At 39.1% G+C, this 22,564-nt stretch overlaps 1 protein-coding gene across 1 annotated transcript in view; it reads right to left on the minus strand.

Annotated features, from left to right (window-relative positions):
* Positions 1-8,240: 8,240 nt before the first annotated feature.
* The window catches only part of CFAP20DC (CFAP20 domain containing), a 298,458-nt gene continuing 284,134 nt past the window's right edge, over positions 8,241-22,564 (minus strand). Inside the window, exons 16-17 of the mRNA XM_001093761.5 lie at positions 20,942-21,036; positions 8,241-8,803 (exon numbers count right to left, since the gene is read on the minus strand). Coding sequence (XP_001093761.4) covers positions 8,691-8,803; positions 20,942-21,036 — 208 coding nt within the window. The 3' untranslated portion in view covers positions 8,241-8,690. The remainder of the gene's footprint in view (positions 8,804-20,941; positions 21,037-22,564) is intronic.

Below are 22,564 nucleotides of genomic sequence, written 5' to 3' on the forward strand. Positions count from 1 at the left end.
TGCATGAAAATGATGGTCCCATTTTTTTTCAGAGTATTGATAAAACATTTGTTTTAGCTTAGTCTTCTAATAGGGTAAAATGTGAAACTCTAACTGAAATATATTAAATTATGTGATACGGTTTTGCTCTGTGTCCCCACCCAAATCTCATGTTGAACTGTAATCCCGTGTTGGGGGAGGAATTTGGTGGGTGGTGATTAGGGCATGGGGCAGATTTCCTCTATGCTGTTCTCATGACAGTGAGTGGATTATCGGAACATCTGGTTGTTTAAAAGTGTGTAGCACATCCCCCTTCACTATCTCTCTCCTGCTCTGCCATGGTGAGACATGGTGGCTTCCCTTTTGTCTTGTGCTATAATTATAAGTTTCATGAGGCCTCTCAGCCATGCTTCCTGTACAGCCTGCAAAATGGTGAGTTAATTAAACCTCTTTTCTTCATGAATTACCAAGTTTCAGGTGGTTGTTTATGGCAGTGTGAGAATGGACTAATATAGTATGTATGTGCCCATATATACTTTCAGGAATTATGCTATAGCCATTGTTTATCACCAGAGTTCCAAATCTGAAAGTCCTCGGTCTGACAGGCCTAGGCATAAATAATAACCATACCAGTGAACATTTACTGAGTGCTTACCATGTGCTAAGTGCTTTTTCCTGGGTGGTCCATTTGTCAGCATTTTGGATGTCTCCAAGCTCTCCAGCCTGCTAGGATTAAATCGTCCTTTAAGGTTTTAGAATAAAACAAACTCATAGTCTCACCTCACAAATGGGTGTCATCCCATCTCTGCTCTGCAAAGCTCCCTGAGCAGGGGCCTATGGTCCTCCAAGTTCCCTCTAACTTGGTGATTGCATTCCTGTCTCTTGGTCTCCATTCTTCCTTTCCCTTTCCCCTCTTGCCCTCTCTTTTCTGTACCATGTCACCTCACTGTGCATCCACTGTTTCAGTTCCTTCACAGCCCAAAGCACTTACTATTCAAGGCTGTGTACAAAACAAACTTCACAAAAGGCTTACAACTTTGAGGGGAGTTATTGAAGCAAGATTTTAAATTCCTAGTGCTCTCCTATCATCTCATATTTAGAAGAATGCTACAGATCATGGGAAATTGAAAGCCACAGGTCTATACCTTTGCTCAGATTGAAATAAATGGCATCTTTATTTGGAAGAAAAAAAGACTTGACTCACTAGGGGCTACTATAAATGGAAAGACTCCAAAACTTCCTAATAATATTTAACTTAATAATGCTAAGTCACAAAGGTTTTGTAAACGGATGGATCCTAGTAATAAAACACATGCACACAGACACACACATACTAATTTTAATAGTATAAACCAGTGGCTTCCATCATTTTCACATGGTCACTTAATAAACCTTCCTCCCTTTGTTAATTTGGAAGCTGAAACCTAGCTATATTCACATAGCATATAATCTGATACCTGGGAATGAGAATGAGTTTTGCTCAAAATGTGTACAAGACAGAGTGAAGAAAGCCAAACAAAACAAAATAGGTCATGTTTTCCATTCTAGTGATCATCAACCACATGGTTAGGTTAAGGCAAGTTGTCAGAACATTATTGGATTGCCCACAAATGAAATCCATCAAGTGATGGTTCATCTGTTGTTTGAAACTGTCAAATGTCACTGCTACCATGTGCCTTTGGGAATTCCCAAACTGCTCATTCTGGCACCATAGGAAGTGAAGAAGAGCAATAAAGACAAGAAACGAGAATAGGTTAAGCCAGAGGGTCTCAGCCTTGGCAAACATTAGGATCACTTCGGGGAGCTTTTAAATATCATGATACCCAGGTCACAGCTCAGGCCAGAGAAGGTAGGAATCTCCATGAATGGGACCAAGGCAGCAGCATATCTCAGAGTCTCCAGATAATGCGGTGTGCAGTCAATGCTGACAGCCACTATATTTGATCGAAAGCAACAGCTAGCAAAACATGGAAAAGGTTATCAAAAATGTATTAAAAATGCAAACAGTGGTGTCCCTTACAAATGAAGGCTATGAACATTACCAGTGATAATGTATTTGCTGACCACAGCTGAGTATAACAGGAATCTCTGGACTTACTATTTATCTGGACTTTGTAGCATCCATAGATTCTTATGCTTAGCAAAAAAATGGTGCTATCACTTTTTTAAAAAAGTACCTGACCTGAGAAGATTAAAATCTCTTGAAATTGGTGTTTTGAAAAGATATTATAAGTATATTGCCCAGACCTAGATACTGAGATGAATTTTAGAATATAAATATATTTGATATAGATATCAAAAGCCAAAGAAAAGGCAAGTATTGGGGGGAAAAAGATACTATGCTTACTAAGATTAACCCACAATAAGATGCTATTAATATCAACTTCTTCGACCAAAAAAGTTTTAAAGGAAAAAGGAAGCTCTCTTCAACTGAGTTGGCTAAAAGGTTTGTAAGTTTTCAGGGTTTCAAATGTCTGAATCATTTTTGCAAGTAGTGGAAAAAACAAATGGTGAAATTTTGATTGATTTTCTTTGAGACAATTTTTGGTTTATGAAGCCATAAAGCAAAACTGGGGATGATTCTAATCTCATCATAAATCTCATGATTTACTTATAGATTATTAAAACTCCATCATTAATAAAAGTTATACTTCAGACTGGTATACTATCAGAATAAACAAAGAGAGTTTTTCCGTCCTGGAATTCTTAAGCCAAATACTCTCACATAATTTTGCTTATCTCAATTTTTAAGGTCTCAAGAGCACCTCACTCCCATGGCTTTGGAAGCATCCACTACAGCACATTAGAGCTAATTTCTCCTGATCCACCTGTTAAAATATTGACAGTACTTATTACCATTAGGAGCAAGTTTATATGCTTAAATCTTGCCAGGTTCAGCATAAACATTGACAATGATAAGTTGGGCTGATGAAAACCAATCAATATTGTTTCCTACACATCACTTTCGTAATGCCTCACAGAATTACAGGTGATTAACTGCAGAAGAATATGTCAGCAGTAAAAATTAGTGTTATCTGTGGTCCATGTTTATTGGTCATTTAATTCTTATAAGTCAAATTATTTTGACTTAATGTGATGCTAAATTATATTAAAAGCACACAAACCAGAACCAAAATATTCATTATGATGTAAGACTCCAATATTCATGATGAATGAACTTTCACTTAGATTTATCCTGTGTTATAAGTTAACCATATTACCTACAGTTATGTTTGTATAATTTAAAATATGAGAAGAAAATTTCTGCAAGAGACCAAAGCCTCAGACTTAAGAAATGTTCAGGCTTCAGCATACCTTGTTTTGGATGAAAAGTGAGTCTAAAAAATCATCTTGTTACAGCCTGGTCAGGGGTGTGTGAAATATCTGGGCAAAGCATAAAACGAAAAGCAAAGAAAACACAAAATTCCACTAACCACCCCCCACCCCACCACCAAATCTCTCTCTCTCTCTCTCTCTCACACACACACACACACACACACACACACACACACACACACACAACTAACCAAACAAGCAAGCAAGCAAACAAACAAACTGAGGTTGGGGGACACATTTCTTGACTTCTGGTGGGAGTCAGGGCTCCCAGCTCTGGAGGAGTGATCTACAGCAGCATTTCTCAAAGGATGTGAGTGGATAAAACCCTTGAGATGTTCTAGAGAAAAAGGGTTCTGTAGACAAATTGGAGAAGTGCCACTCACCCACTGGGGATTACCTGTGCATGTTAGTCTATTAAAGCCAATGAGAACTTCTCCAGTAAAGACAAATGACAGTTTCCACTAGTCCAGTATTTTCCACCTTGGTTTGATCATGGACCTCTTCCCCACTCCCACTACATTTATTAACATTTAGTGGAAGTTCTGTTTCTTGGAAAACATGTTGGGAAATGCTGATCCTTGAGGTGTAAAGGCTGACAACTGAGGGAAAAAAGTGTGCATGGAGCAAAAGAAAAGGAAATGCTCAGTGAGAACCAGAAATTCCAGACTCCTGAAAGGGTGCCATTGTCCTCAGGTGACCTCTGTTCGGGGTTTGTGATGTCCATCTCAATCTGTCATTTGCATTCTCTTCTTAATTCCCACCTTGACAGGACTTCTCAATCTGAATCTCACTTTTCTCAATTGTAAAATCAGAGCATTTAAAGAAATGATCTTGATTGTCCTTTCTAGGCCCAATTACACGATTCTATCTTAACTAGTATAATGGGAGAAAGAGAGAAAATAGGATTTGCTTGACAAGAATTCTCTTTATGACTAACTTTTCTGGAATGCAAAATGAATGATGTATGAAATAGAAATCCTATGATAAAACCATATGTGAACAGGTGATAACAGGTGATTTTGTTTTTTAAATTTTTACTTTTGAGTTCCAGGGTACATGTGCAGGTTGTGCAGGCTTGTTACGTAGGTAAACTTGTGCCATGGTGGTTTGTTGTACCTATCAACCCATCACCTCGGTTATTAAGCCCAGCATGCATTGGCTATTCTTCCTGATGCTTTCCCTTCCCTCACTCCACCCCTTGACAGGCCCCAGTATGTGCTGTTCTCATCCCTGTGTCCATGTGTTCTCATTGTTCAGCTCCCACTTACAAGTCAGAACACGCATCTTTAGTTTTCTGTTCCTGCATTAGTTTGCTGAGGATAATGGCTTCCAGCTCCATCAATGTCCCTGCAAAGAGCATGATCTCCTTCTTTTTTATGGCTACATAGTATTCCATGGTATATATGTACCACAATTTCTTTGTCCAGTCTGTCATTGATGGGCATTTGGGTTGATTCCATGTCTTTGCTATTGTGAATAGTGCTGCAATGAACATATGCGTGCATGTATCCTTGTAGTAGAATGATTTATATTCCTTTGGGTATATACCCAGTAATGGGATTGCTGCGTCAAGTGGTATTTCTGTTTCTAGATCTTGGAGGAAGGTCTTAATTTTCATTATTCTGGCCATTTTGATTGAAGTTTGAGAGTCACAGGGTGTAACCTGGAACAAACCAAGTTTTGATAGTGTACTTGCTGTCATTCCACAGTTTTTAAAAAGGAACAGCTCAGAAACTTCCAGAAGCAAGATCTTTAATTAAATCCAAGGGACAATTTTAAAATTAGTTCTTTCAATTAATTGTGCTTCAGGTTGTACATTCTGTGACTACATTACTCTTATTAAACACAGTTTGCACTTCAAGAAGGATCAAGATGTTATTGAAATACTGATTTAAATGAAACCAATCTAAAAATCGAAGAAATATAATAATAGGGCAAGATTTTTTTTTTGGTAAAAGTGTCTATGTATTATGCATATATCAGTATTTTTCTTTAATAAAAATTAAATTAATTGGAGATAGCAAGAACTTATAATTACCAGGGAAACGAAATCATTGATCTGACGCCATTATTGCTGACAGTTGTTTTTCCATAATTCCCACTAACCAGCCTCTGTAATTACATGATAATTTAGAGATTGATGACTTAAAAGTCACTTGTAAGTTGCATCCCAATTACATGAAACAAGGAACTGTTTGAATCAGTCCCCAAACTGATACCAAATTATCTTAAGATATACTTCTACATGGAATCAATCTATTTTTTTTAGTCTCCATTTGCAATTGTTTTGGATAAAAATGTTTGGTACACACTTGATTAGAAGAGAAGAAATTAGGCCGGACGTGGTGGCTCACATCTGTAATCCCAGTGCTTTGGGAGGCCGAGGAGGGTGGATCACGAGGTCGGGAGTTCAAGATCAGCCTGGCCAAGATGGTGAAATCCCATCTCTACTAAAAATACAAAAAATTAGCCAGGCATGGTGGCGCATACCTGTAATCCCAGCTACTCTGGAGGCTGAGACAGAGAACTGCTTAAACCTGGAGGGGCGGAGGTTGCGGTGAGCCGAGATTGTACCACTGCACTCCAGCCTGGGCTACAGAGCAAGACTCCGTCTCAAAAAAAAAGAAAAAAAAGAAAAAAATAGAAAAGTAGAAATTAAAATGAAAACTAATACAGGCTCTTCCCCACAGGTGCATATGCCATTAGGCAAAGCTCCTGCCTTCTCTTCATGTCAGATCTAATCTATAGTAATAGTCTCAACCTTGACTGCACATTGGCATGGCTGGGGAGGTTTTAAAAATTTCCAATGCCCAGGCTACACTTGAGACTAAGTAAGTCAGACTCTCTGGGTGTAGAACCTGGCCATCGGTATTTTTATTAACTTTGCAGAAGATTCTAACATGCAACGAAATTTGATAACCAGTGAACATGTACAGCCTAGTTAATGAATTTCCAAGTAAACTGGTGGTACCAATTTAATTTAAAATTGGCACTGGGAAGCACATCTATTTTTGTTTTTCAACTCGTCTGTAGAAATCTCAACAGAAATGAAGCTATCTCTTTAAAAGAGGAAAATAAAACGTAAAAAGGGGATAATAAAACCTTGTGGTAGACACCTTTAGAATGTCTACTCAGATCACAGGGATTCCTTAATTGCCTTCCTCCCTCATCCATAGAAGAGGGTCCTGGTGGCCCCTGGAACAAACGAGCAAATTGGAATCCCAACTCTGGGATTTTTGAATTGAAAATGGGAGTTAACATTTCTGTATGGTTGGGTATGTAGGCACTGGAGTGGCTGAGTGCTCTGACAGGTGGACTGAGTAGCTGAGAAATGTACGAGAAGAGAGAAGAGAAGAGAGGGGAAGAGATGGCAAAATCAATCAGAGATGAGCGGCAGAGCCAATGCTTCTAGACTCCCAGGATAGACATCTGTGGTTTTTACCTGCCTGACATCCCTCCCCATTTTCTTAACAGTGCCCTCTACTCCCTCAGGGAGTATCTCATTCCCATTCCATGTGGTCCTGGGGATAACTGATGAGTTAATCCTACCATCCTCTTGCTCCTTGAGCAGAGACCTGAGGCATAAAAAAGTGGTGCTGTCAACTTGGTGTCCATCATCATGAGAAACTGTTGGTTGCTGCTATAGGGATCTCCGGGGCTGCTCTGATGTCTGTGCCTCCCAGAGCTTGATTGTTCAGCAAGTCTTTGAATTCTGGGATCAAGGGTGTGTGTTGCTTGCAATTTAAGAATCTCAACAGAGTTCACTACAGTCCTCTAGGTGCCAGCCCAAATCTATTCAGAGGCCTTATAGCCTTATAGCATTCTGTTTTGGGGCATTTGAGGCACTCCCGTATCCTAACTTTTTTTTCTTTATCTAGCTAATGTTGTTTTTGATATTTATAACTACAAGTCTTCACTAATACAAATTCTAATTGACTCCCTTGTTTATGTAGATGGTCCTGAGACTATTTAAAGCAGAAACAAGGCCTTCCAAGCCCTATTCCAATCTTTAAGGTCATAATCAAGATAATCCAACTCTTTTATCATTTTGCATGCTTTGGAAAGCTTAATTTATTCAATTTTCGTTTTGTAAGTATGAAGATCTTGGAGAGAAATTTATAACAAAGGCATACTTTGTGAACAACAGGATTAAAAGCTTACCAAACACAAATATGGTTCTAAATAATGTATGATACATGGAATAGGAGTCCAAATCTACTCCTGAAAAAGAGCTCTTACTTCCTCTATCAAGCAATATTAAATGAAATTATAGTACCACCATTAAATCCAACTGTACATCAGCAAATTTTTATTTCCAATGGTACTCTTCTTTATTAAAAAATCTTTATTAAATAACAAAATATGCCAGCTAATATAATAAGTACTTCCTTGAACTCAATATCAATATAGTTGGCACACAATTCAAGGCTGTCTACCCGAATGCAGGAAGCACATGATTTTTTCCTTGTGATCCAGCAAGCAGAGTTACACGGACATCAACTGAAAAACCAAAGAAAGCCTCTGGGATTTCTCCAGGCCCAGGTCACAGGAGTGGTGTGGAGTGCGTGTGTGTGTGCATGTGGCGGTGGGGGGATTTCAAAAAGGTGATTTCTTGTGAAATATAGATCTATGGAGCTAGATGTGAACCTATTATTAGAATTAAGAGATAATTGGCAAAATTTTTTTTCTTTAAAGAAAAATATAGTGCTAAGCAGCTTAAGTGATTAACAATGTTGTGATCTTTGGCAAACTCTGGATGAACTATATTGAAATGGAAATAGTGGGGCCAGTGCCAATAAAATGTGATCATAAAGTGTGACTAGTTCACAATGTTTCCTTTTCTAAAAGGTGAAGAGAAGGAAAGTATCATATAGGAATATTCTGGAGAAGAAAGTGGAGTGAATGAAAAGAAGCAGTTTAAAAGCTATTCTTCTTACCATTATATTTATTTTTAATACAAATGTCATAAAATAAAAGGTACCCAGGCATCTTTTAAACAAAAATACATTTTCTGTATATCAAGCCATCATTTACAGATTAACACTGTAAAAATTTGAATGAATAACTCTTAATTTGTTTACATAAAATTATCTGAAATAAACAAAATTTTACGTAGAATGAGAACAAACAAGAACCAATTCAAACTCCTAAAATCTTGCCTCTGTATTAATTTCTTCAGTTTCAAAATCATACTCATCTACAAAAGGAATGTAGGATTCTTAACATCGAACATTATTTACAAAATGAATTCGTTTCTCTCAGTTACTGTTGATTCTGTGTCACCCAACACACAGGTTGTGGTGACTCTTTGAGGGACCCTGAACTGCTATCCTGCTCCAGCTGGGAGTGCCTGTTCCCTGCCCTGGAAGGAGGCATTATACCAACTCATAGTATTTCCCAGTTTGGGGGTCAAAGTAACAGTTCAGACAAGGGTCATACAACAAAGTCAGTACTTCCTCGTCCTCTTCCACACTGAGGTCTTCTTCACCTGTGGGGAAGGGGAACCACAGACACGTTAGCTGTTGGCTTGGCCCAGAATCCCCAAACAAAGGGCAACAAAGCAGGAATCACCATCTCTCCTGGGGGATTTTCTTTATGCAGGTAGAAGGTTTAGGCTGGAAGGGAGGAGCACTGTGGAAGTGGTGAGACTCTACACATGCAGTGCCAGGTGGAGAAGAAACACCAGTGAGCAGAAGGACCAACTTCATGACAAACGACAAGAAAAACTGAGTGTGGAGAACTGGTGGGAGGGGAAAGAAGAAAAGGAGAGTGCCAAAAGACTTAAGAGTTGTGTTCATTAGGATTAGAAAACTTGCCAGGATCCAAAACTAGTTGTCAAAGTTCTAAACTTCTTCATGGGCCAGAGCGGTACAAAATGCAAAACAGTGCAAACTAACTAATAAAATAGAAAACTTGATCCTCATTCAATCATCCTAAAAAGGCTACCAAACAAATATGAATTAAAATAATAGAACTATAAGATACATAGAACAGACAATATACACAGAAAACAAAATGTCAGGTGATTTGTAGTTTTATTAGTGGTAGGGGAGAAGTCTGTTAAGTTTTTTGGGGATACGAACATGGCTTAATGTTTTCTCTTGTGACAGGCATTTAGATGGATTGGACAGAGAGGACCCCACCTACTGTCTAAGTCATTATCAAGGCCTGCTGGCTTCCAACAAATGGCATGAAATGAAAAAAAAAACTGTTTTAAAAAGATGTTTCCTGAGCACCTTTTATGTGCCCAGTACTGTGCTAAGCACTTTCGTATTCACAAGTGAGTGCATTCTGAGTACTTCTGAAAGTTCATGTAATGAGTTCGGAGGCTGAGAGGTCAAGACTTTCCCAGCCAGAGAACATCAGAGAGTAGGCTCAGGGAGAAAGAGGTGACTAAGACAACACTCCTCTCTCTTCAAAAGCTATTAAAGACCAAAACCAAACCAAAACCAAACCCCAAACGAAACCCAACTGAAGCTTTGGGCTATGTGCTCACCAGGGTGAGCTTCAGAAGAGTTTGGATGCTGGGCATGGTGCAGGGCTCACTTATAATAGAGGTTCAATAAAAATGGAATGTTTCTTGAAGGTGTGAATAAAAGTCCATGATCTTAAGTGTCACTGCCCAGAGGAAGGGAAGATGGTGGTGGTGGTGGTTGTGGGGTTCCATCTTACTCAGCCAAAATCAGATCAAGCTGGTACCTGAACATTGTCAGGACATTGACAAACTGGAGTTAGGTCCAAGGGAGTGGTGCCTAGATGGTGAATTGGGGGTTTAAAACTGTACCACAGCCATTCCTCTGCCCACTCTTCTCCTAACCATCCAAAAACACATTTAGCATGATCCTTCCATGAGTCGGACACTGAGTTAGGTGTTCAGGACATGATGGTAGGAAATAATCCCTATTCTTAAGGACTGTGCAGAGAAGCAAGTGAAATGTGAAATCAGCTGCTTCTTGTGAGTTGAGTTCAGTGTTACCAGTCTTTAAAAGTGGAGTTCAACTGAGGAATGATTACATGTCTTGCTTGCTAATACCTCAATTGGTAGAGCCCTTGATGGTTTAGAAAGCACTTTCTCATGCAGTAGTTCCTTTGGCCCTCATGACCCTGTGAAATAGGCAGGAATTATCATGCCCATTTTATAGATGAGGAAATCAGGGTTCACAAAGTTGAAGAGCTCATCTGAGGTTGGTTGCTGAGTAAGAGGCAGAGCTGGTGACAAACTCTCAGTTTCCAGACGAAGAGTTCAGTGTTCTTTCTACCAGTCAGAGTACTTTGTACCAGTTTATTCAGTTGGACCTTGATTATGCTAAAAGAGTGGTGTAACATGTTTAATTTGGGAGTTATTACATTAAATTTAGACATAGGAAAGACTAATAAAAAATTTAAAGGTGTCTTACATTTTAATAAATCAGCTTTGGAAACAAAGAAATCTGATTTCTTATAGTCCAAAAATATTGTTAAAGATGAGAGAGTCCCTGGGGGGAGGGCAGAGGCAAACAGTTCAATAAGTCCAAAGGAAATGGGCTTGTTAACTCCAGAAAAGAGAAAGCTTAATGAGGTGACAGCAGCCCTTCTGGATTCAAGCATATAAAGGGTGGCATAGGAGTAAGAAGTTAAGAAAATCTGGGGTTCCAGGAGGAAGCAATAGGATCAACAGGTGGCAGCTAAGAGGAGTCATTTTTTTTGGGGGTGCTTAGCACAAGGAAGAATTTTCTAAGCATTAGAGCTGACCAGCAAATGAAACATGTACTCTGGAAAGGGTGAAGCAGAGAGTGGGGCAACCATTTGTGCAGAATTTTGTAGATGAACCCTGCTTAGGACAGGGGACCAGATCCAATAATCCCTGCAGTGCTTTTGATGAGCTTCTGTGACTCTGGGCTGCAGCAGTTTATATCTTTGAAGTATGAAAGGACTTTGCTAACAGCCACATGAGCACCCTCAGCTAACAGCCACATGAGCTGACCTGAGCACCCTGCACAGTCTCTAATTAGGAACAGGAACTCAGAGAAGGAAGGCTGCCTTTCCTTTATCTTCTTCTGTTGTCTTCAGAGTCCCCAGGGCCCTGCCTCTGTCCTTGAGAGTACTCCTCAAATGGTCATTCCATATTGAAAATGACCCCCTTTAGATTACTTTTTCATATCAAAGGAGAGCATGTACATCCTCTACTTTCATATACTCAATCCATTATGCCTTTAAAGTTTGGACTACTTGAGAGAAATGAATAAAATTAGTTTATCAATTAGTATCTGCTATGTGATTGAGCGGGGCATAGTCTAGTTGTGAATGTGACACAAACACATGAAACAAAAGCAGCTACTAAAGATTAATGAGGAGTTAAACTGGAAGGCTCTACAGCCGGGTGGCTAAGCGCACTCAAGGGCTCTAGAATCCAATACACTGGGGGCGAATGGAAGCTCGGCTGCTTACAGCCTGAAAGCTGGCTACAGACCATTTCACCTCATCGGACCTTGGTTTCCTTGTTTACAAAATGGGAATAACAACGCCTATTTGGTAGGGTTTTGAGGAAGATTAAATTAGACACTGGTAATATGTATAACACAGCACACATAGTAGTTGTTTAATAAATGATAGTTACTATTAGGGATGATAATAAAATAAATCATGAACTATGGGCTATAACTTTCTTCGTAACTCAGGATGGAAGTACTGATACAGCTTAAAGTGTAAGAAAAGGCTTCATAGAGGTAGGAAGGATGACGTTTAGATGATGGAGTCAGACAGACTGACTTCCAAATCCCATTTCTACCGTATCACAGCTGTGGGATATTGGGAAATTCACTGCTCTGAGCCCCGGCTTCCTTATATGTAAAGTACAGATAATAACAGTACCTGTCGTTGTTCCTATGAGGACTAAATAACACTCAGCACACGTACACAGTTAAGTACTCAGTAAATGTTGTTAGCACCATCATCATGGAAAACAGGATATGTGAGCTAGACACAAGAAGGGTTATGTACATTTATACCTTATTCCCTACCCCAAAACTGAATCTGTTTGATTTTTTTTACAACCCCAAAACATAGTGGATTTGAAAGAAATAGAAAGACGCCCAATTAGTTTTATATAGAACATTATGATAAATTCATCTTATAAATAAAAGAAACAGTTCTTACACCAAAAATCATGTACGTTTCCAAAAGTAAAACTATTTTTTTCCATCAGGTGTAACGTTTAAATCACATATCCCTGAGGTAAATGATTATGAGTGAAACTCTCAGGGACCTGCCATTGGATTCTGTCTTACTCCATCAGCACATCGTGAGGAACTCTGACCTCTGGCACATAAGAGTTATATGGTATATAATTATTTAATGTATTCTGTGCCTGCACTTGCAAAAAAGATAAATTTTTAAGCTGGTGCTATTAAATGAGAAAACACAATATATTTACAATCAGTCAGGAATCTTTCAAGATGAAAACAACCATTGTAATGGCCATGGGTCTTTATCACCCATTTGCAAAGGGATCGAGGTAAATCCAATTCATTAGTAGAGGTTTTGCCACATAATGCATACAAACTGGAGCAATAACTGTGATATAAATGCATTCGTTCCAATACATATCACTACAGAATGGGACCCTCATGCATTATAACCATGGGGACTAAGATAGGTTTTGTGGTTTTTTAGTACCAAAGCTTCAAATGGATGAATTTTAAAACTACCAACAATGACATTCATACAAAAATTGGGTGAGATTATGTATAATTTTATGTTGAAGTAAGGGCTTTAAACTTACATAAAAGGTTTTGTTTTCATTGTAACTTAATTTTCAAAGCCTCCAACTTACATCATTTTGCCATTATAATCCCTACGTAATGAAATTATAATATCATTAAGCAATTACCACTATGATGTCAAGCATTGGGAAATGTTTTGAAAGGTAATTATCGTGGATGGGTATGGGGTAATTTTCAATTATATTCTTGGATAGAGCTGAGTTTGTTTTTCCTCAAAATGCTAAATTGCTCTATTTAAAGACTGGCTACAGAAACTCTAGAAGGACAAATTAACAAATAAAACCATTTTCTGCTACTAGACTAAGAGCATCTGGATAGGGGTCCAAATTACATTTTTTTCTCTTCTACACACAATAAAGCCATTTCTAGTGAAATAAAATTACCTTTCAGATAATAATCTATTTACAAACTTTCAGCCTCATCCACTTTGAAATTGGTTAACGGCAATAACAGAAGAAAAACCAATGGAGCCAGACCAAATGCAGCAACATAGGCTGCCCTCTTCCCGGTAGATCAGCTCGGGTAAGTAATCCCTCCAGTTCACCTTCTGAAAGTCAATTAATATAAATGTTTAATTATCTATATTTAATGCATTTTAACTGTAGATAATAGAAAACCTACATGTACACAAGATATCTCTTCAAGCTTGAAAACAAATGATGTGGCTCCAGTTTATCAGATTTAAAAATCTCTGATCAAGACATTGAACTTGATTTTCGATTTTCTGACACTGCCATCTACATTTTTTTTAAGTTAATGTATTTTCTCTCCTATAGATCTTGAGAACTGATTGACTGTATTTTTATGTGCATGCTAATACACTATTGTTTAAGCAATTCAACAGTGAGGGATCACCATTTGGAGCAGTCAGCCTTAGGATCAATGAAGATGACATTTTAGATAAGATTATGCTGAGTACTGGGTGCTTGCAAACTCTACCACCAACATATCTCACAGTAGGGCAAAATTAACTCACACCAAAGCCTGAGAAAGTCCTCTGTGAACTGCTGAATTTCGGTTCTCAGCAAACATGTGCCCTCAAATGGGAGAAAGATAAATAACCAACAATGGAATGAAAACAATGAAATGCTACTTTCTTCTAATTAGAGGGCTATATTGTTTTTGAAAGGCAAATAACATGGTATTATTATAGTTCAGGTGTCATTTGGGCAATAGGTACATTACCCCTTTTGTAAAAACTGGTGGCTATATTTTACTTGGAAAATGCTATTTTAGGGAATATGTTGAAGAATTTGGATCATTAATTAGGAATTACTACAATTTCATTCTTTCCAGGTAGTCTCTACTTATAAATATGCAGTGATTCAGATGTCCAGTTGTAACTGTGTGGGTTTTTTTTTGTTTTTTTTTGTTTTTTTTTTGTTTTTTGTAGCTTTTTAATCTATTTAATGTTTTATTTTTTTATTTTTTTTAATTTATTTTTAAATTATTATTATACTTTAAGTTCTAGGGTACATGTGCATAACGTGCAGGTTTGTTACATATGTATACTTGTGCCATGTTGCTGTGCTGCACCCATCAACTCGTCAGCACCCATCAACTCATCATTTACATCAGGTATAACTCCCAATGCAATCTCTCCCCCCTCCCCCCTCCCCCCCCCCATGATAGGCCCCAGTGTGTGATGTTCCCCTTCCTGAGTCCAGGTGATCTCATTGTTCAGTTCCCACCTATGAGTGAGAACATGCGGTGTTTGGTTTTCTGTTCTTGTGATAGTTTGCTAAGAATGATGGTTTCCAGCTGCATCTATGTCCCTACAAAGGACACAAACTCATCCTTTTTTATGGCTGCATAGTATTCCATGGTGTATATGTGCCACATTTTCTTAATCCAGTCTGTCACTGATGGACATTTGGGTTGATTCCAAGTCTTTGCTCTTGTGAATAGTGCTGCAATAAACATACGTGTGCATGTGTCTTTATAGCAGCATAATTTATAATCCTTTGGGTATATACCCAGTAATGGGATGGCTGGGTCATATGGTACATCTAGTTCTAGATCCTTGAGGAATCGCCATACTGTTTTCCATAATGGTTGAACTAGTTTACAATCCCACCAACAGTGTAAAAGTGTTCCTATTTCTCCACATCCTCTCCAGCACCTGTTGTTTCCTGACTTTTTAATGATCACCATTCTAACTGGTGTGAGATGGTATCTCATTGTGGTTTTGATTTGCATTTCTCTGATGGCCAGTGATGATGAGCATTTTTTCATGTGTCTGTTGGCTGTATGAATGTCTTCTTTTGAGAAATGTCTGTTCATATCCTTTGCCCACTTTTTGATGGGGTTGTTTGTTTTTTTCTTGTAACTGTGTGTTTTACAACTCTAAACGCACTTTGTTACACGTGAAGGAAGGCACCTCTCCAAGGTACTGAGCTCTGACGTCAACAGAGCCCATAGTCTCTTAGGAGCCTGATTTTAAGCAAGGTATCAACATTGAGCTATGGGAAAATGCATCCCAATTCCAGCAAGGAAAGCTGGGACCAGCCTTCTGGGTTGCACCTGGGGGATGGGTAGGTGGGGTGGTTCTGTAATAGGAGAAAGAGCCTCAAACACTTGCAATGTGTTTAGCTCTACTGGAGAGTTCACTTCCAGTGGCCCTGAAAAGAAGGCATCTCTTGATACTAGTGAGGCACTGATTTCCCGCTTCTCTAATCACTTCCTGCAGAGAAGACTCCCCCAGGACCCTGAGAGCCATATAAGAGAAAATATCACCCTACTCACAGGGGAAGCAGCGGGGGCTCTGCATTAAAGGAATGTTAGAAATACCATGAACCGTTTTATAATCTGAGAGTTGAGGTGGGGTCCTATGGGTCTAAGAAGAGTACCAAGGTAACTATTATTTTATCCAGAAAGCTTCAAGAAAATACAACTTCCTAAATTAAAAAAATTGCAGTGGATATTTCAGTCATGTGGTTCTTATCCACCTAAATAGGGATTCTGTGGTCATACTACAGTGTGGGAGGTAAGGGTGTGGACCCTGGTCAGACAGGTCTGGGTCAGCGTCCTGATGCACACTCAGGGTCTGTGGCCCAGGCTAGCCCCTTACCTCATCTGTAAAGTGGGAACATAATATAACTCCACACTAAGCAGTGTTGGGAGGAGGTATGAGGTAATGCACAGAAAAATTCCAAACAGTGCCGGGTACACAACGGTGCTTTATTAATGCTGGCTTATTATTTTCATATCACCAATATTGCTCTTTTGGGGAAAGTCTCCTTTGCATCTGAAATAAATCTTCGAGGTACAAAAAAGATCAAAAGAATAGATCAAATCATTCTCATATTTCCTATGGCCAGTAGAGTCACTCATTCACTCATCAAATATTTATGGGGCATTTACTGTGTCCTAGAAACCACGCTAGGCACTAGGGGTACCAGAGTTGTTCAGCAACTTTTAGACTCAGAGTATTAGGTAAATGTCAAAGAATTATGTGGCAGTTAATAGGAGGGCAGTGAAAGAATTCCTCTGTTGGAGAAGAGCAGGCAGCCAGATCCTAACCCCTACTTTAGCCAGAGCAGAGCTTTTATCTCTTCCATACAAGAGGATTCCTTCTTTCTGGTTAACTGTGAGAAGCCATAAAATTTCTGTAAACTCTTTACTAGTAATTTGGATATTACATCTATAAAGCAAGCATCTGCTACCTATTTATATCTCATGGGAGATTAATCAATGTCCATGTGGGAATATTCTGTGTGGCTTTGCCATAAAAAAGGTACAAGAATATTATTTTTATGAGACTCAGGCAACTCCCAAACTCCTGAATGCCTTTCTTACTCAAAATCTATGTAAACTGCAAGATAGGGCTACAGGCCTGAAAAGAGAGGTCGTTATTATTCCATTTTGGAGCTGGTAAGCATGAATAATTTAAGGGTCATAACTGTAAAGGAACAAATGTCAAAAACAAATTGACAACTATTCTTTGAGCAAAGTATGGTTCATTTTCAAAAGGTCATTTTAGTAGTTTTCTCAAATAAGTTCTGAAATCTTAACTTCCCATTTTTACATTTCACACAAGCTCCAGGAAAACACATTTTAGTAAGTGTTAAGGGCACCGCGTCCAGGGTAATTGATATTCAGCAAGTGTGTTACAGCCCAGGAGGAGCTGTGAAGAGCTGACCATTTCCCATCCAGTGGGATGTCAGAAATCTGAATGCAGTGCTCTTCCTGTTGGCCGACTGTGCTGTAAACCGGGCTGCTCACTTGAAGGTGGCATTCATGCACTTGAGACATTCTGGATGAGCAGAAACTGGCTGTGACACAAACTTCTACTGAATAAAGTAGGGACAGATATAACTCATGCATTTACTTTTGTATGGCCTGGGGCAAGTTTTCTAGAATTATGTATTAGGCAGAGTATATCTCCCCGCTGTTAAAATGCAGTACTACCTCCAGCTGCAGAAATTCATCTTGGTCTCGCCATCTCTGATAGAGGTATGATGGCTCAGCACATCCCTGCACTGCCCTAAGTCCCAATGTAACCATGTGGAAGATGGGATAATAATAGTATCTATACCTCACTAGGCTGTTGTGAGAATTCAAGTGCACATGTAGGCCCAGAACACAGGAAGATTAAATAAGTAGCTATTATTATTTATATCCTACAAGTCCAAAAGTGGGCAATACCTTTGCCTGTGAACTAGTCCTCAGGCACCACATTCACATCCCAGTGAAATGGTTCTGTAGAAAGGGCACCGATGTGGGAGAAGCCTGGGCCCTAATTCCAGCTAGGGCTCTGACTGGGCATTTGATCTTGGTCAAGTCATTTACCTCTTTAGGCAAATTGAGGGGTTGGACCACATCAGTGTTTTTAACTGTTCATCAGAGCCCCAGGGCAGGATTCTGAGATCCTAACCCCCACTTTAGCCAGAGCAGAGCTTTTGTCTCTTCCATACATGAGGATTCCATATGAGATTTCACTTGAAAGAAAAGTTGTTACTGCTTATGAATAAAGTTTAAGAGCCATGGCATAAGGTGATCTATAACTTTTTAACTGCCAAAATGTATGGGTCGAAGTTCAATACTCTCACAATTAAATTTTAGAAATATATCAAATATACCAAAAAAATTGGGATGGGGGGAAAGTTGAAAGTCAGATTTCAATGAATTGCTCTACTTTTTCCTGCCAAGCTTGCAATAAATAAAAGGACTAGTTAAAGAGTATTTCCCACCCTCCTTTCCTCCCTTTATTCCTTCTCTTCTCCTTTCTAATGAGAACATAGAGAATCTAATATATGCTGGAACTTGCACAGGGCACCAAGAATCCAGGAGTGAGCAAACTGACAGTTTCCTAAAAACTCAGAGGCTACTTAGGAGGAAAGGCAATAAACAAGTAGACAAATCAAGATTTTCAGACTGTGAAAAGGCATGCAGATGATGTCAGAAGGTGAAGTGAGAGAACACAGTGAGTGGCAGACTGATCTACTTAGGTAAGAGTGCCTGGGAAAGCCTTTAAGAAGATAAGCAACATGCAAATACCCAGGCCCGGCAGTTCCATATCCAATGATCCTGTCCTTCATTCAGCTGTTCACTCCCTTGGCCTTGCCTTAGATCTGGTCAACTGTGGCTACCTGTCATTTCTAATAAGCATGGGTGGGAGGAGAAGGGGGCAGGCTCAAGGCTAACAGGTGACCAGAGGTATCTCTCTCTTTTTTAAAGAACTTAGCCACTGAGCCCTTGAGATATTTTAATTTGCTTTTTCCTGTAGATCAGAAACTCTTAATGGAAAAATAATGTTTCAACTCCTGGTTTTATATATACATATTTTAGTAGGTAATCTACTTACCCAGTTCAAAACCCACAAAGGATAAAAATATAGTGGCTGGGCTCTGGGGCCAGGATGCATGGGTTCAAATCCTAGCTTTGTGCCTCAGTAGTTGTGGGACGTTGGGCAAGTCATTTGAGAACTTTGTGCCTCAGTTTCCTCAGCTGTAACACACACACACACTCACATACACACATGCTCACACACAGCTTCCTCCTGGTGGTGGTGTGAGGGCTAAATGTAATGACTTGGTGTCTGGCATAAAGTAAGTGCTAAATGAATGGTGTCATGCAACAAGAACCCAGGAAGGGCTCCAGACTGCTCACAATCATACTTCCCTTCCCCTTCCGATGATATAAACTGGAAACTTGAGCCCATAATTTTTCTTCAACACTTTAGCAGAACAGATGGAAACACTATCTCAGCATACTGGTAAGTATGGACTCTCTTATGCCGCCTAAAACTATGTAATTAACAGGCCATTAACCAAATAGGAAACACTGTTTTTTGATGGTGTTAATTAACTACAAACCACTCAAGCATATTAGAAAATTCGAAGATGAGTAAATAGAAAATGCTCGTTTTTGGAGGCATTAATCAACTACAAACCACCCAAGCATATAGGAAAAGGGCCAGGGGACAGCTGATAAAAATCCAAGGTGACAGGCAGAAGGGATGCTTGATCTGGGTAACACTGGCCAGCACATTTCTAAAATTCTCTGAAATTGCCCTCAATGGAAGTTCTGTTTACTTTCAACATAACTGAGCTCCTGCTGTCAGAACCGCGCTTGGCAATGGCGACTTTAAGACATCCTTCCAGCTGCTTCTCGCTAATATATACCTTGGGTGCCTTTGCTCAAGGACCACGCTCTCAGTTCCTGTGGCTTATTTAGGACACCTAACATAACACATTATTTGTTCCCTCACAGCAAGGTCTCCTCCTGACAGCCAAGATTCTATTTTTCTGTCATAAGTAATTATAAATGCACACCTCTAAAAAGATTCCCAATTTGAGGGGCATAATCTATTTTAGATAGTAAATCACAGAGACATCTCCATCCCTTGGGCGGCCAAAACATACAACTCAGATGTATGAGCTCTCACTCTGAATTCTCCATACCTAAAGAAAAATGCGATGCTCTACTTTGTTTCCCTGGGGCAGTTAGGAAAAAAAAAACTGGCACTTTTTTTGGAGCAATTTATATTGGTTTCACTTCCACTTTTTTCAAAGCTTCAGATATAACATTTCCATCTTCAAAATTCAACCCAGAAAACTGTCTGAGAGAGTCCCACTCTGAGGTTATTTGTCACTCCAATTATGCACTTGAGATTTACCCCATGACTCTGCCATCTCAACTCCTCAGTTTTCACCAGAGATTCTCTTATGTTCCTCCACCACGCACACCTCACAGTCAAGTTCCCTGCTCACAACCAGAAACTAATGGTTCATCTTTATGGCTCACGCCAACCGAACGAACACCTGGCAAATTTTCATTCCTGGTTCCTTCTGATTTTTATCTTACTAATACCTATCGTAGCTATGTGACAGCTTCTGCTTTAATGCAAAGGTTGTATCTCTGCATTCATGGAAACAGGTATCTGAGTGATATTGAAATATCGTGTCTGCTGTATCATAATGCCAACAGCTGGTATTTGGTAGGCATTCTAAGTGCTTCATATATAGCACCTCGCTGAATCTTCACAAGGAACAATCGGGGGAGCACTATTATTCATATTATTTTATAGATGTAGTAATCAAAATTCATAAAGGTCACACAGTGGGAATTGGTAGCGCTGAAATTCAGATGAAGGTCAATTTGACATCCAAATTCTTATACCTTAAACTATATTTTGCCCTGGTATTAACCTTTAGAAGAACAAGGGTAATTTCTCTCGTCTTCTTTTTAGTTGTAAAGAATCCATTATTCTAAAAAATGAGGTTCAGGTTACCTCATTTAGGGTGTGTAAGACTAAGTGATCAACATTTAATAAAAACAGTGGCATCTCGAAGTGATGGATTCTCTCTATTTATAGTAAATTATTTTTATCTTCTTGTGCATGTCGTTTTTCATATTCCCACCTTGAACACTCAGACTTTCAGAGGAATCTGGACGCTGCTCAGCCGGCTGTTGACTGGGAGGAACAATTGGTGGGCTCAACATATTTAACCAGTCCCTAAAAAGAAAACAAAGTGAATGAGCATGTCTGGAGTTCCACATATAGATTTTATGTTTCCTATGGATTTTCAATTCCCTGGGGCTTCCACAAAGAAACACTTTTTCCTCCTTCATATTTCAGAAAGACAGATGTCCAGATATCAATATCCAGTTCTGTAAATTGGCTAATATGGAGTCAATCACTTAACTAGCCAGTTTGAGAAATACTTCAACTAAATGAATATTCCTCTCAAAGTTTATTATTGTTGCCATTAAATTATAGCAGAATTCTTTTCACATAAGAAATTATTTCAGTAACTCAGAGGAAATGCAGCTGAGATGAAGCTCCTTATGAGCTTTGGGTAAGAAAGCCTGACAAAGTCACATGCCACATGTCATGGATGGTCACATTCCACAAGGTGACTCAAAACTGAAGTCAGTCTTGGAGCTGCCATGGAACCCAGCAGTGGTGGGAGTCAGTCTCTCTTAACTTGGGGCTTTCAAGCAGTGAAGGGAAAAGAAGAGGGAAGTGAGGGCATTTCCCCATCTCTTTACTTTCCTTCCTACTGCACTCTTTCCTGGTCTCTTGCTTCCTCTCGTAGATACCTGGGGTGTACTATTCAAGCTGGTGACATCCAGAAAGCTTGAGTCACTGCATGTTCTACTTCAAGCCCTTCTCATCTCTAAACTTACTACTGAGCTTCATTAGAGGTAGGGAGCAGTTAGGAGGATGTAAAAGATTTTCCAATGTGAATTCTATTTCTTGCACTGCTATTAGTGCCCTATATCATTTACCTTATTCTTCTCAATAGGAGTATGTCTTTATAACTAAATAATTTCTTTCTGTATTTCCTATGGTATTAATCTACAATGGGAGACAGTCCTAACCAACAGCTAAGAGCTGATAAAAATCCAGGTCAATTCCAGCTCTGTGCTACTGCAGGCCAATTCCAGCTCTGTGCTTCCTACAGTAAGAACTTGGCCAAGTCACTTAGCATTGCTAAGCTTCATCTGTGAAAAGGAGATAATAATAGTGCTTCAGAGTTGAGTGTTAGGATTAAACAGAAAAAAATGGGAGAAAAACATTTGTTGTGAATATGGGTACAGAATTAGCACTCAATAAATTTCAGCTTTGACTACTATCATCTTCATTATCAATGAAGATCATGGTGTGGACCTACCTATAATGATAAATAAACCAAGGTAGAAACGGACTTTGTTGGAACTAAATCAGCAAAGGATGGTAGAATGATTACCAGTCTATACAGCAGATATTTTCCTTACAAACTATTTGCTCTTCCAGCATAAAAAGCATATTAATGTCAAAATTACCTAATTCCTACTTATAATATTTTACAACACTTTCAGTCACTACTCACCATAGCTATCACTAGATTATGGCTGGTGAAATAAGCAAGGTGAGCATGCTGTGTAATTGAATTTCATAATAACACATTAAGCGCATCAGGAAGGATTTGTCACAGACTTCCAAGCTAATGGGGCATTTTCTGATAAGCACTGTTTATTTAGGCTACTTAATTATAGCA

Source organism: Macaca mulatta, chromosome 2 (genome assembly GCF_049350105.2).
Source record: "Macaca mulatta isolate MMU2019108-1 chromosome 2, T2T-MMU8v2.0, whole genome shotgun sequence".
NCBI classification, from domain to species: Eukaryota; Metazoa; Chordata; class Mammalia; order Primates; family Cercopithecidae; genus Macaca; species Macaca mulatta.